This window comes from Gastrolobium bilobum, unplaced genomic scaffold, assembly GCF_033153095.1.
Source record: "Gastrolobium bilobum isolate Gb01-03AN ecotype WA unplaced genomic scaffold, APGP_CSIRO_Gbil_v1 utg24763, whole genome shotgun sequence".
Taxonomy (NCBI): domain Eukaryota; kingdom Viridiplantae; phylum Streptophyta; class Magnoliopsida; order Fabales; family Fabaceae; genus Gastrolobium; species Gastrolobium bilobum.
In genome coordinates, this window is record NW_026898295.1 from 178,670 (window position 1) to 192,478 (window position 13,809).

At 32.5% G+C, this 13,809-nt stretch overlaps 1 protein-coding gene across 1 annotated transcript; it reads right to left on the reverse strand.

Annotated features, from left to right (window-relative positions):
* Nucleotides 1–10,155: 10,155 nt before the first annotated feature.
* LOC133314607 (cyclin-D2-1-like) lies at nucleotides 10,156–12,061 on the reverse strand. The gene is made up of 6 exons (XM_061516104.1): nucleotides 11,759–12,061; nucleotides 11,264–11,350; nucleotides 11,072–11,170; nucleotides 10,782–10,983; nucleotides 10,555–10,679; nucleotides 10,156–10,395 (listed from the first exon to the last, which is right to left on the reverse strand). The coding sequence occupies exons 1-6, from the start codon at nucleotides 12,059–12,061 to the stop codon at nucleotides 10,156–10,158; spliced, it is 1,056 nt and encodes a 351-aa protein (XP_061372088.1).
* Between the last annotated feature and the right edge of the window lie 1,748 nt (nucleotides 12,062–13,809).

The window sequence follows — 13,809 nt, forward strand, 5'->3', positions numbered from 1 at the left end:
TCTTCAATTGGTTTGCTATATAATAGCACCAATGTTGTGTAGTTTAATACAACAAGGATTACTATCGTTTCCTCTTGTATCTATAATATTTAACATGGTATCTAGAGCCTAACAAGAGGAATCTTAATCCGTTTAACTTAGTTCTATTTTCCATAATTTCAATATGGTTATAGAGAGATATCACCCTCCTTGAGGGATTCCCGTTGCTATTTCTTTTTCGGGTTTTTCTTAGTATGCTCTGTGACTGCAGCTTAGACTGATCTGTCACATCAGAAAAGAATGATCCTTGGAAAGTTGTTGGGTTGACCACCGTTGACCGCGTCGTCCACCGTTGACAGTCGTCTCTGGCGACTTTTCCGATGACTTTCCGGCGACTTTTTCGGCGATCCACCACCGTCTCCGACGACTTTTTCGATTCCGCGAAGCTTTGTTTTTCTTTAATTTTCTTTCTTCCCAAGATGGAGTATTTATACTATTCATCATCCATCTTGAGGGGGAGCACTGTCCAAGTTGTTGATGTTGTCTCTGCTGATGTTAATTCTGACACCGAAGTTCCTCTTGAGGGGGAGCACTGTCCATGTTGCTGATGGTCATTCCAGCACAATTGTCTTTGCCGATGATAATTCCGGCACTGTTTAGAAGTTCCTCTTGAGGGGGAGCACTGTCCATGTTGCTGATGGTCATTCCAGCACAATTGTCTTTGCCGATGGTCATTCCAGCACAATTGTCTTTGCCGATGATAATTCCGGCACTGTTTAGAAGTTCCTCTTGAGGGGGAGCACCGTCCATGTTGCTGATGGTCATTCCAGCACAATTGTCTTTGTCGATGATCATTCTGGAATCTTCCATGTTGATGTTCATTTCGACGCCATTTTTAGCACATTGTTGATTTTTGGTTTCTCATTTAGGAGATTTATTTTGATGTTATGTTACTTGGTTTTTCTTATAATAAGCTTGTAGCATAGTCAAGGGTAAACCACGGCTGCTCACCAACTGTTAAATGAAATGTATGAGAGGGATCTTGATGCTGATGTCCTGGTCAGCTCAGTTGTCTTTGCCGATGATAATTTCGGCACCATCCATGCTCTGATGTCCATTCCAGCACTGTCTCTTTATCAGCTCTTCAGACTGATGGTCATTCCAATTGATTTGTTGTACTTAGTCATTTCATTTCGTTGATGTAGCATTGTTGTTTTTGGTTCCTAATGGGAGTATTATTTATGTATCAAGCTTGTAGCATATGATCTATATGCTACAGCTTGAGGGGGAGTGTTAAGAGTGTTAGTGTTAATAGTGTAAAAGTCCCACATTGAGTGTGTCTCTTTGTATTCTTCAATTGGTTTGCTATATAATAGCACCAATGTTGTGTAGTTTAATAAAACAAGGATTACTATCGTTTCCTCTTGTATCTATAATATTTAACAGTATGAAACCGGTTCAACCAAACATGGTTGTCCAACAATCTCACTCTCAATTTATCCATCTATTTCAACAAATTCCACGAACCAAATGCCCCCTAAGGCTTTATGCCACGAAGGGAATTAGTCTCATCCAAATATGTGACTAACATCTTGAAAAAAAAAACAAATAATTTTGTAGGTGATAGTATCTTAAAATTTGTCACTGCTTCCTTATGTAATTTATCTTTGTAGTTAATTATATTGAGCTTTTAAGTAAACATACACCACTTACATAGCACATATTATAAAATTAGTAAATGTAGGAAGCAACTATCTAAAATCAGATATAGTGGTGTTCATAATCACATACTTAACACGTACGTTATATAATATGATAAAAAAATCTCTCTCTCGATAGATAAGAATTATGGTAGACAATTTGGTACGGCATTCAATAATTAGATGTACATAAATATTCAAACAAAGTTACATTAAATTGGACATATCACGTTGTAAGGAAGTATTATATTGTCAGTGCAAGAGATATGTTTCTCCGAGGCACAAGAATTGGTCTAACGGTGAGAGATTTGGGTAGGTTGTGTTAAATTATGTATTCAATTTTTATCAATATATCCAAAAAGAAAAAAGAAAAAGATGTGTTTCCCCTTTTTTCCCGATGGCCGGAAAGAAGATGTGGTTTTTGACGCACAGTAATTTCGAATCAATACATATGCCAAAAGAAAACGAAAATTCCAATCACACGTGCGATGCTACTTAATGCAATGTGGTGGATGTATTGTGGAACTCATTTTGAGGTTATTATTAATATAGCAATGTCTTTGGCAAATGTAGTGGAGAACACATTATTTTCAGGTACTAATGAACAAGGACTTAATGAGTTGCACCGTGTGACCATTTCTGCCCAATAATATGGGCACTGCCAATTCCACTAATAATTCCCTACGAACCTACTTTACACTACCACTTTTTAATATTTTCAAGCTTAAAAATCCAATTCTTCATTAGCCGTATATTGTTATAGGATGTTGTATGGATCACGCCTGTAGTGACAAATATGGATGAAGAAATTTCTTTGAGTGATTGGTTTCGACGTTAGTGTGGTGAATCTGGCGTGTATAAAATGATTGGTGAATCTTCATATAACAATTTAAGTTTTTGAATAAGATGATTATGAAATAACAAGTTCGATCAGTATTGTCTTTCATTTTTTAGTAGAATTAAATTAACACAGACACGGACATGGTACATTATTCATATTTTAAGTCCAAATAACTTTTACATGAGAGAGTGTTTTAAAAAGATTTAATATAAAAAACTATTGAAGACTCGTCTAGGCGAGATAGTTACTTTATCATGACATTCAACTACAGTAACGAGTAGAAGCACTAGGAAACGAAAAAGTTGCCAGACCATATGTTACCTGTCAATCCAGGCCAAAATAGTAGTTATGTATATGATTAATTATTATTATATTTTTAATAGATTGATTAACAAAATTAATGCTGTAATTTGATGCCGTACGCATTCAAATATAATAATGTCATTCCCCTTACACAGCCATTATTAAATTTAATTACCAGGTGGAAAACTAGAAGAGAGGAAAAAAATAATAGAGAAAAAGGAAAGAAAATCTTTCAATCCCTGATCACTAAATCAGTAAATCTAGGATAAAGTCAGAAGTAGCAAACTTTAGTAAGAAAAGCGTCACACGCGAATTCACAGAACTTTTTTAATCAACACACGCCGTCTTACATATTTCTCTCTTATTTAGCTGTGGCAACGCAATTTCAGACTTGCTGTCTCACTCTCACTCATCTCCTGCTCCTCGCACGTGGCTTCAGAGACAAGCGTGAAAACTTTTAATAAATATGATCCTAAAAATGGATTATTAATTACTTATTAAATATTGTTTATAATAAATATTTAATTTTTTTGTTAAAAATAACTCTTGGTTAAGAAAATACATGAGGAGCATCGTATTCAGTAAAAAATAAAAGCGCACCGCAACAGTATCAACGTCGGGATCTCATGCATTAGCGCATGCTTTTGGCTCGTGGATCCAGAAGACTCTGATATTGGGTCAAACTATACTTATTACAATAACAAAGCTATATGTAAAATGTGACTTGCTCTGATTGGTTCAAGACTTCAATAATCAAGTACCATATGACCCATGCTCTTGCTATGCATCCTCCCCGCCAATTGCAATGTACGGTCACCGCTGAAGCTGAGAATAGTAGGTAAGAATAGCCTGTTAGGTTTGGTTTTCGCTAATGCTAATGCGATCGCACCAAATCCCAATGAAATACCGACGCGTGTCCAACTGTTAGTCCGCACAGCAACCACACCACCAATTTCGGATATCTGATGCTCCTTTTGCATATTTTGCGCTCATGCTGTATCGATCATGTGACACGTCACAGAACTTACTGTCACTTAATTGTGAATTTGAAGAGCTGTATTGTATTATCATGGAACTAGGGATTGCAAATAAGTTAGCACGTGAGTTATTTAAGACAGATAATTACTCGACGAATTAAGTGTACGAAGAGGAGAGTTATATTGATAAATTTCTTTTAATAAATTTACAAATTAAATTACGTCTAACCGATAATACTCTATTCAAAAATATATTATTAGTCAGATATAATATAGTAAAATTTATGTTTTCTTAAAGGATTCGTTTTTTCTGCGGTTACTGCATATAAGTTGTCTGCAGTAAGTCAATACGACGTCGTTTTGGAACGGAAATCATGGTGTTTTTGTAATTTTAACTTATTTTAGGGTTATAATAGTCTTTATATTTATAATTTTTAAGATTTCAATACCAAAACGACGTCGTTCTGGGAATAAATGTAGATAACTTCTCTGTATTAACTGTGAAAAGATTTTTCCCTTTCTTAAATTTGATAAACCAACTTAATGATACAGATTTTAGACAATAGGAGTTTTTCCTCATTCTTTCTTGAATATCCAATCAATTCAAAAATTACGTCTATAAGAACATATTTGATGTAATGTATAAGGCATCATAATATAAGTTTATATTAATATGTTACGATATTTTTAGTTATTTGGGTATGATCATTATATAGTATAAACCAATATTATTAAAATCGGCGTTATTGGCCCGGTCGAGGTACCGGATCACTGGTTCAACCATATGATCCAGTGATTATTGTAAATTTATAATTTATATTAAAACATTTATAACATACTCAAATAGCTGAAAAAGATAATATAAATTCTAAATATTTTAATATAAAAATAATAAATCACATATTATTGTCCAATAAAGGATCAAACAAACATATATAGCTTGTGATACTGGTGTTTCAGGTTCAGTAAACGGCATCTCTAATTATAAATCAAATCAAAATTATCTGCATAGCGCATAATTGAAATAATATTAGTATTGTATGTATATAACCTATATAAGTCAATAAGTAACAGATCATTCAAATATGTTAATTATGATTTGTTTTAAAATAAACTGGGTCGGGTCGCACCGAAACCAATGCATGCCCGATTTGCTGATTCACTCGGATCGGTTCCCGAGTCGACATGGCTGAGTCGGTCTGAGATTTTTAACAATGGTATAAACTTATACAACAAAATTCCTTAATACATTAAAATGATATATAATTTAAATAATATTTCTTGTGTGTATTTGAGTTAAAAAGAGGGCATCTACTTATTTAATGAAAAATGTCTTAAATATTTATGTCATTTAATTTTGGGAAAAGTATTTCTCCAGCCACCGGAGATAAAGTTATCTCCGGCGAGCTCAAAACGACGTCGTTTTGGGTTATAAAATTAAAAAATTATAATGATAAAGACTAATATAACCATGCAATATATTATAATTACAAAAATACATTGTTTTTCGTCTTAAAACGACGTCGTTTTGGGCTCACCGAAGATAACTTATCTCCATTGACTGGAGAAATCCTTTACCCTTTAATTTTTGAGGAAGGATCCGTTTGTAATATTTTTTTACAAATTATAATAAGTATGAGCGATCATATACTCTTGATTGAAGTATGACCGGTCATACTTAGTGTAATTTATAAGAGTTTGTAAACAAAAAATTTGTAAATATAACCTCTCTTACTTTTTTCATAAAATAGAAACTGAGTAAAATTGATCATTAAATTAAGTGATGTTATTTTAGATAAATCAAACATTCATGGGTACGTAATATTATGATTGATAATTTACTTATGTTTAAAAAAATATTATACTTTAAAATGAAAACGTGTGAGGGAGTATAAATTATGTATGAAATTTTATAAATTTCATCAACTCAATAAAATACTTTGAAATTATTTGTTAGATTGTTTCGGAATGATAATTTTACACCCAATATTAGTATTATACCTATTATTAGGCGTTGATTTTACTTGTATCTAATGATCATAATTTATTAATAATTTGAACTATTATAATTTGTCGGACAAAGGTCTCACTCTCACCTTTAATATTGTAGGAAAATTCATTCGTCACTTGCTTATTATAAATCAGGATATTCCCATTAGCTACAAGTATGTTCTTTTTGCTTTGATGTCATCACCCTCCCAAGTTCCTAATTAAATTAAGCACTAGAGTCTTTGTTCTTATATCCCACCCGTCGTGTACTTCAGTACTTGTACTATATACTATAGTCATACCTTGACAAATTCAAAGCTGGAGAGGACAAAACAAAAAACAAAAAGTAAACGAAACACAAACTTTGTTAAAATTAATTGCACTATCAACTTTTATTTTGAAATGAGTTCCAATTAAATAATAATCTTGAAACTTGACTCGTTAAAACTTAAAACTCTCAGGCCGACAAAATAAACTCGATTTGTAATTTAGTATCTAGCCAAACCTGAGCCCATAGCTGAATGAAGAGAGTGGGCCAGTTTGTTGAGTTACGTAAAGAATTGGGATAGTTGAACCAAACCAAGTAGCAGCAATATTTGATATTTGTTGATCACGCGTGCTGTGCAACACGAAGTGAATTCCCGAGAGAGAGAGAGAGAGTACACAAAGTTACGTACCCCAAGAATACGGAAGAAAATATCGATTATAATTTAGATTCCTTCCCCATTTCCCACTCCATAGTCAACCCATATTATCATATATAAAGGGGTCACCCATTCCCTATTTTCTAGTCAAAACATTGTTTTACAGATACAGCATTGTATAGTGTGCTCAATTTACATTTTTCGTGTTTTTTTAACATTAAAGTAAACCTCACGTTACCAACAACAACCAAGCAATGAACGATGCTTCCTGCCTATGTCCGTAAAGCTTTTGGGTCCGATTTTGGGTCAATCAGTTCGTAGCCTTTGATTGGTGGCTCTATGGATTGTCATGGGTCATGGTGCTTGTATTGGCACTGGCGGTACATACTTACATAACATAAAGTAGATGCCTGAATGGTCCATTATGAGAACCCCCACTCACGGTTCAAATGTTGGGCCATTATTGTTGGGTTTTAGGTTTTTTTTCTAAATAGTTGATATATAGATATATGGGGTCCAAAATCCCATCCAGAGAGGCCTCATGATTCATACTCTTTTGCATAAGTTTTTCTTCTCCCTATTGGCCTAGGGGATTCCTTCACTTGAGTTTTATCTATCAATCTATCTATTTTTCATTTTTTTTGGTAAGGATTTCATCTAAATATATTTGTTATTGAAACAACTCATTTTTTTATCATCTAAATTGAAATTAAAATAGTGGAGAAAAATATAGTTAAAGTTGAAAGCATTATCAGAGCTCGCAAAAAATATTGAGTTGAGATTTCATTCATGGCTTGAACACTTGGATATAGTAACTTCTTATAGTTTATGTTTATAATTCACACAAACATCTTATTCTAAATCATGTAGCAGTTCGTAATGTATCATTTAAATAATCAATTTACAATAACGATAAATGTTTTAAAATATAAGAAAATTAAAAATATAATATAAAAATAAATAAAAAGTGTATAAATATAAATACATAGACAAGATTAATAATTACAGAAATATAAATTTTAATTATATAAGCAGATAAGATAAATTAAAATGTACAAAAATATAAATTAATAAGTATATATACACACACACACACACATATATATATATATCAGATTACTAATAATGAGCTAAAACATAAATTGCACAAATATAAATTAATATATATATATATCTATGTATGTATGTATCTATATATATATATGTGTGTGTGTGCAAATAAAATTAATTATCATGTGTAGAAATATGAAATTAATAAATATATAGATGTACAAAATTAATTATTACATGTTGAAGTTACAATAATATAAATCAATAAATATATACATATATAAAATTAATTATAACATGGAAAAATATAAATTAATAAATATATGCATATTGCATAAATATATAAGCACGTCACAGCCAACTATATTCAAACCATGTCTTGACTTACTGGTAAATCATATGCAGAAAGGAAGCAATCCATGTAATTAATGGATAGAATCATAGAAGTGCAGAGAGAGGACCAATGCGAAATGAGATTTGACCTACAAAACAAAAAACAAAAACTGTTGAGATATATAGTCTCACATTAGTTGTATGAGTAACTAATATGGTCTTTATAAGGCCTTGGACACTCCCACCCTTTGAGATAGCTTTTGGGGTGGTGTATTCCAATGTTCTTTACATAGTATCAGAGCCTCGTATCCCAGGTTCAAAACTTCGCTGCCCCCCACTTTCTCTTAGTTGTATGAGTAACTAATATATTTATAAGACCTTGGGCACTCCCATCTTTTGGTGTATCCCAAGTTTCTTTACAAAAGCAATTAAATTAAGGTAAGATGCATTTTTTTTAACAGACTCAATTATGCCTTTGAGAACATTGCCTTTTTCCTAAGCTAAGATGGATTCTTGGAATGACACGATAATTTTTGCATAAATCAGAACTTAGAACCCTCAATGAAGCCCAACTATTTGCATTAAATCATATAGAGGCCAGCGCTCAATTTTATTTTAAACAATGGGGAAAATAGAAGGGATAACTACCAATCACCAAGAAGGTATTCAAAGCAGTACAATTAATGGCGTTTGGCGTGCTACTGCAATTATGAAACGAAGACAACTGAGAAAATGAAACTCGTGGAGTAAGTAACAATTATTGTGTGTTGTTGGAATAAGAGGTTTCTTCTGTTTCATACCATTAAATATACAACACATCATTTATATGGTTTATTACTCCCTATTTAAAAATATACATCCTTTATATGAAAAAATGGTCATATTATTTAATTACAGCCACTCGTTAATAACAATATAAGATAGAAAAAAATGTATAATTTTTTAAATGAGTGAATGCGATCAAATAACATAACTATTTTTTACACGAGAGAATCCAAATTCATCTTTTATCAGTTTTCGACTTAAGTAACTCAAAGTTCAATAATAAGTGAAGTCTACAAAATTTTTATGAAGTTTCACTTACTATTGAAAAACAAAAAGTGGTACGCCTACATCCAGATACCACCATATAAAATTTAAATTTTAATAGACATAAAATACAATAAGTTTACTTTTACTTTATTATCAGTATACATTTTTCTTTATTATTTAAGTAACTATTATTAAATAATAACGTAAAAAAAAAACGTTATATGTTTGCGTGCATAAAAGTTTAAATTTAATCTATTGCTGATATATAATTTTTATGTTACAAAAGTTAGACTTAGATAGTAATTGTGATAATTAATTACAGAAAGTTTTAATAAATTTAATTATTTAATATATAAAGAGATGATAAGGCAAAATAAATTTACTTGAGTTAAAATTAAATTCAAATATAAAATGTAGCTAATTGAACTTGGATCGAACAAATGTGTGCGATGTGACAGCATAATTGTATAGAAATAAAGATATGACTACAAGGGTCATCAATGGTGATTCATGCTGTAGTTAAGATTCAAGTTTTGGTCCATTTACGACTCAGCTGGAAGATAAACAGTTTTTCATTTTAGTACATTTCTTCTAGCCTAACAGTTGGTGCATGCGGAACAATGATGTTATCAATAATAAAGCAATGGTCTAACGGTCAAAGCGTCACATTGAATTGCTAATAAAGCTCGTATGCAGTAAAGTAGAATCTGCTTGATAACAGAACAATATAGAATTTTTTAGAAACTTTTTCAGAATCTGAACATGAAGCTAATTTTATAACTAATAGCATAAAGATAATGACTTAAAATATTTCCCGCAAATGTACCTTAAGCTAGTAGCTCTGCCATTTTTTTTGGTCTATTTTCCTCCCTCATTTTAAAAGTAGAACAAAATTAAACGAATGAAAAACTCTGAATGTGTACTTACACAAACAATAACTAATCCTTATTCCTCTCCCCCCTTCAGTTTCTCAGTTTTCTCGCTGTTAAGAGATCTAAAATATTTAACAGCTGGTGATTACTCACTTCATGCAAAGAGCATGCAATGCATGGACCATTCATTTGATCACCCATCTTTCACTCATGACCCACCTTATAGTTTTGGTATCCTTTACCCTCAGCTCAGCTCAGGTCTTTTTTTTTTTTTTTAAAGAAAGAAAAAGAAAAAGAAAATTATTTGTAGCTATCTCTTCTTGACTCATTTTGGTATTTTTACTTTGTGGGGGGCACTTTCCATAAAACACTCATAATGTCCTTTTCTGGAAAAGCATCCTATGGATGATGGTAAAAATCCCAATCCACATCATTCTACAATAGCTCTGCTCCACAGGTTTTGTTTAGTTTCCTTCTTTTGGCATCTGGGGTATTATGTGATGAATTTGCACAAGAACCAGCATCTGTTTCATCACTTTTGTAGCTGAAGCATAAAACATCCAACACACCTATTGGGCTTTGCGGCACACAAGGGACAGAAACACTTGAATCATTGGCAGAGTTACTGTTTGATGACAGCTCCCGGATCATGTTAACACACTTCAATAATCTCTCCTGCCAAAACCCCAAAAACACAATGTTAATATCAATTAAACAACCATCATCAATTAATTTGATTAATTGCAAGTAATGAAATCAAAATGATCATGACAAAAAGTAAAACCATCATTTATATTCACTTTTTTTTCCTTGTCATTGGACCACCATCTCTACCTTTTCTACATATTGAATCAGAACAGAAATTGTTTTCCCAGTGTCAATTGTTTTGGTTCCCCCCACAACTGATATAGCCACTGCTGCTGCAATCTCAGATGGTTTGAATTCCAAGAAGTCAATCCCTGCATTGAATTCACAACATCTAAATTATCATCTCTGAATCCTCCCATCCATAATTATTATTACTTTGGGCAATGAATTCAGGGAGGAAAACAGACGGGTACCTTTTACAGTGCTGAGTATAAGTTGGATGGATTGCAAAATTGAAGATCTTAATGAATTTTGATCATCATTGATCTTGCAAAGGAAATAATCAATGAAGGAGAAAGGAGTAATTGGTTGCATTCTCCACTTCAATGTGCTCAGTACAAGGAGCTCCATTCTCTGTATGGTTTTAGCTTCAAATACAAACCTGGATTCACCCACCTGAAGTAAAGACAACGCATCAGCACATGCAAAAATTGATACATTGATTTAACAAGTACCAAGCATTGAAAAGAAGATAATTTCTTACCTGCAAATCAAGACACGGAGGAACTTCAGTCTCTTCTATTTTGGCTGCAAGAGATAAACACGCCACAGCCATCAATTGCATTGTCCAAGCTCTTCCCTTCTGCGAGTGAAAAGACTAGATCATAACCACTAGAGAACATTGAAACATAAAAAAAAGGATTTTTTTTTTCCTTCTCTTCATTCCTTGACTTACTGGTAATTCATATGCAGAAAGAAAGCGGTCCAAGTAATTTATGGATAGATATGCACAGAGAGGACCAAAACCAAAATGCGATCGGACCTATAAAACAAGGGTATTGGTTCGTTAGTTAGGTCATAGCAAAAAGGTCAATCCTCATATCAAGCCAAATCCAGTTTGTTAGAGCAAAACTGAAATGTGAGTCTAGTTTAGAACATCTTAAAATGGATGAAAAAAAAGAATTCCATTCAGAATATCCAAGGAGAATCCAAGCAGCCCAAAAATTACCAATGTAATCATCATCAAACACTGAATGATGTACGGAACTGTTATAATGAGTTCATTAACTCACTGCTCAGATTTCATTTCAGACCATCAAAAGCAAACACAATGATTTCAGAAACAACCCATTTTTTCACAAGCAAAAACATTAAAATGAACATGCTTGAGAAAGATTAGAGTTTGGGCTCATTAAAGAGCATATAAAACCAAACTCACTCTTGAACCCACCTTTTCAATCCAATCAATGGCCTCTTTTCTGGCCCCTAAGTCCAAATCCCCACTCTGTAGCCTATTAAAGTAACCGGCACCAGGCCAGTGTTGGCTTTCCTTTTCCACCATCAACGCCAAGCACTCATCACTCTGCACTGGCAACTCATCTGGGTAACCAAAGTCATCGCTCCTTCCATGATGGTACCTAGGACGCCACGAATCCTCGTACACATCCATCGTACCCCCATAATGACTATCGTCGAAAACACTGCTGTCCTCTGCACAAAGGAGGCTTGAAACACAATCAAAACTGGGTGCCATTGCAGTACCTTAAAAAAATCTCCCTCCTTCCAATTGCAGAGAACAAGCAAAAAAATGAAGCTTTTTTTTTTTTAAGATTATAGATGGGGTCTGTGTTTCAGACACAATAGTTGTAGGTGTAGTATGATGGAGTTATTGAAATGATTAAAAGGAACAAATAACAATCTATGAAAACAAGAACAAAATCACTATAGAAACCACACAGTCCTTTGTTTCTCTCTGCCGATACTCTCTCACTCTTTCAAACTTTGGCTGAAAAGACTGCCGCAGGATAGAGGCTTATGAAGGAAACGAACGCCCCTTTTTAGGGTAAAAGGCTGAGAGAGAGAGAGAGAGTGGGGTTGGGGACAGTGTTGTATATGTAAAATTCATACAAAACAAGAAAGTGCAATTACTATTTTGTAATCATATTGCGAGATAGACACGGATACTGAGAGAGGGAGAGACACTCCGTAATTAATGAAAATAAGAACAAACAGAATTAATAACAAAAAAATAAGAGAAAATAATAAACATATTTATGTGAATATTTATTAGAAGAGAAACGTTGGAAGGTGTACCTGAAATATTTAGGAGAATATAAATCAATTTTAACGTGTCTGCATAATTTGCGGATAGTCACCAATTTCTCAACCCATCGTCGCATCTAATCCCAATTAGATCTTACTCTATTTTGGCATGTAAATATTTATAGCTCAGCACATTAATTTTACCCCCAAAAAAAATCCTTTAAATTCGCTCAACATAATAAAGTACGAGCGCCAATTATGTCTTACCTTCTTTCTTTTCTTTTTTCGGTTGCCGATTAACCCGAAAGTAACATTTATAATAATGCAATTTCCAAATATACAGAGCGTCGCCACTGTTGGTCAATACAAAACGGACATCCCTCTAATAAACTACAAACTTTCCTAACAAATACCTTTTTTTTTATGTATTGAAATTTCACACGGTGTAAAAAAATAATAATAAAATAAATAAATAAAGAATCGATTCAACCTGAAAATTTAAGTTATTATGTAAGAATTTTTTTAATAATTTATGTTATTCTCTAACACATTTTTTCATATAAAAATCCTTTAGACTTGAAGCGTGAATATTGTCCATGCTTAATTTTTAGTTTATCTTTTGTTTTGTTTAATTCGACTAAAAAATGGAACGGTAAGAATCGAATACGCTTAATCACTTAGTCACTACTGAAACTCAGATACTATATATAAAAACAATTAAATTCAAAGACATAAACTATTGGATAAAAACTTTTTTAATGATTTATATTATTCTCTGACAAAAAGAATACAATTGAAAAATGTTATAAACCTTTTTTTCACTCTTGTGGATGTTTTGTTGGGGGAATTTTTTGAAAAAGTGATAATGATAATCATATTTATCCACATTTGATATAAGATTTCTGAAATTTATTCTGAAAATTTGATTTTTTTGAAATTTTGTTTTCTCAGGTGCTGCAAAAATTTTACATTTTTTAGGAACAAAATCTCATTAATATTTCAACCTATTAAATAATTTTTTGATAATATTTTAAAAATAATAATTTTTCAAATTATTATTTCCGGTATAAAAAATTATCCTCCCCCTGATCAACGAGAAGGGTTAAAGGTTGGTAATATTAATAGACTAATTGCAATGACAACTGTGGGTTATGGTTATAAATGGAAAACAAGGAAAAAAAGGGCAAAAGAGTAAAAGTGGAAGGGAGAAAGAAGAGGGACCAATGGTACGTGCAGAGT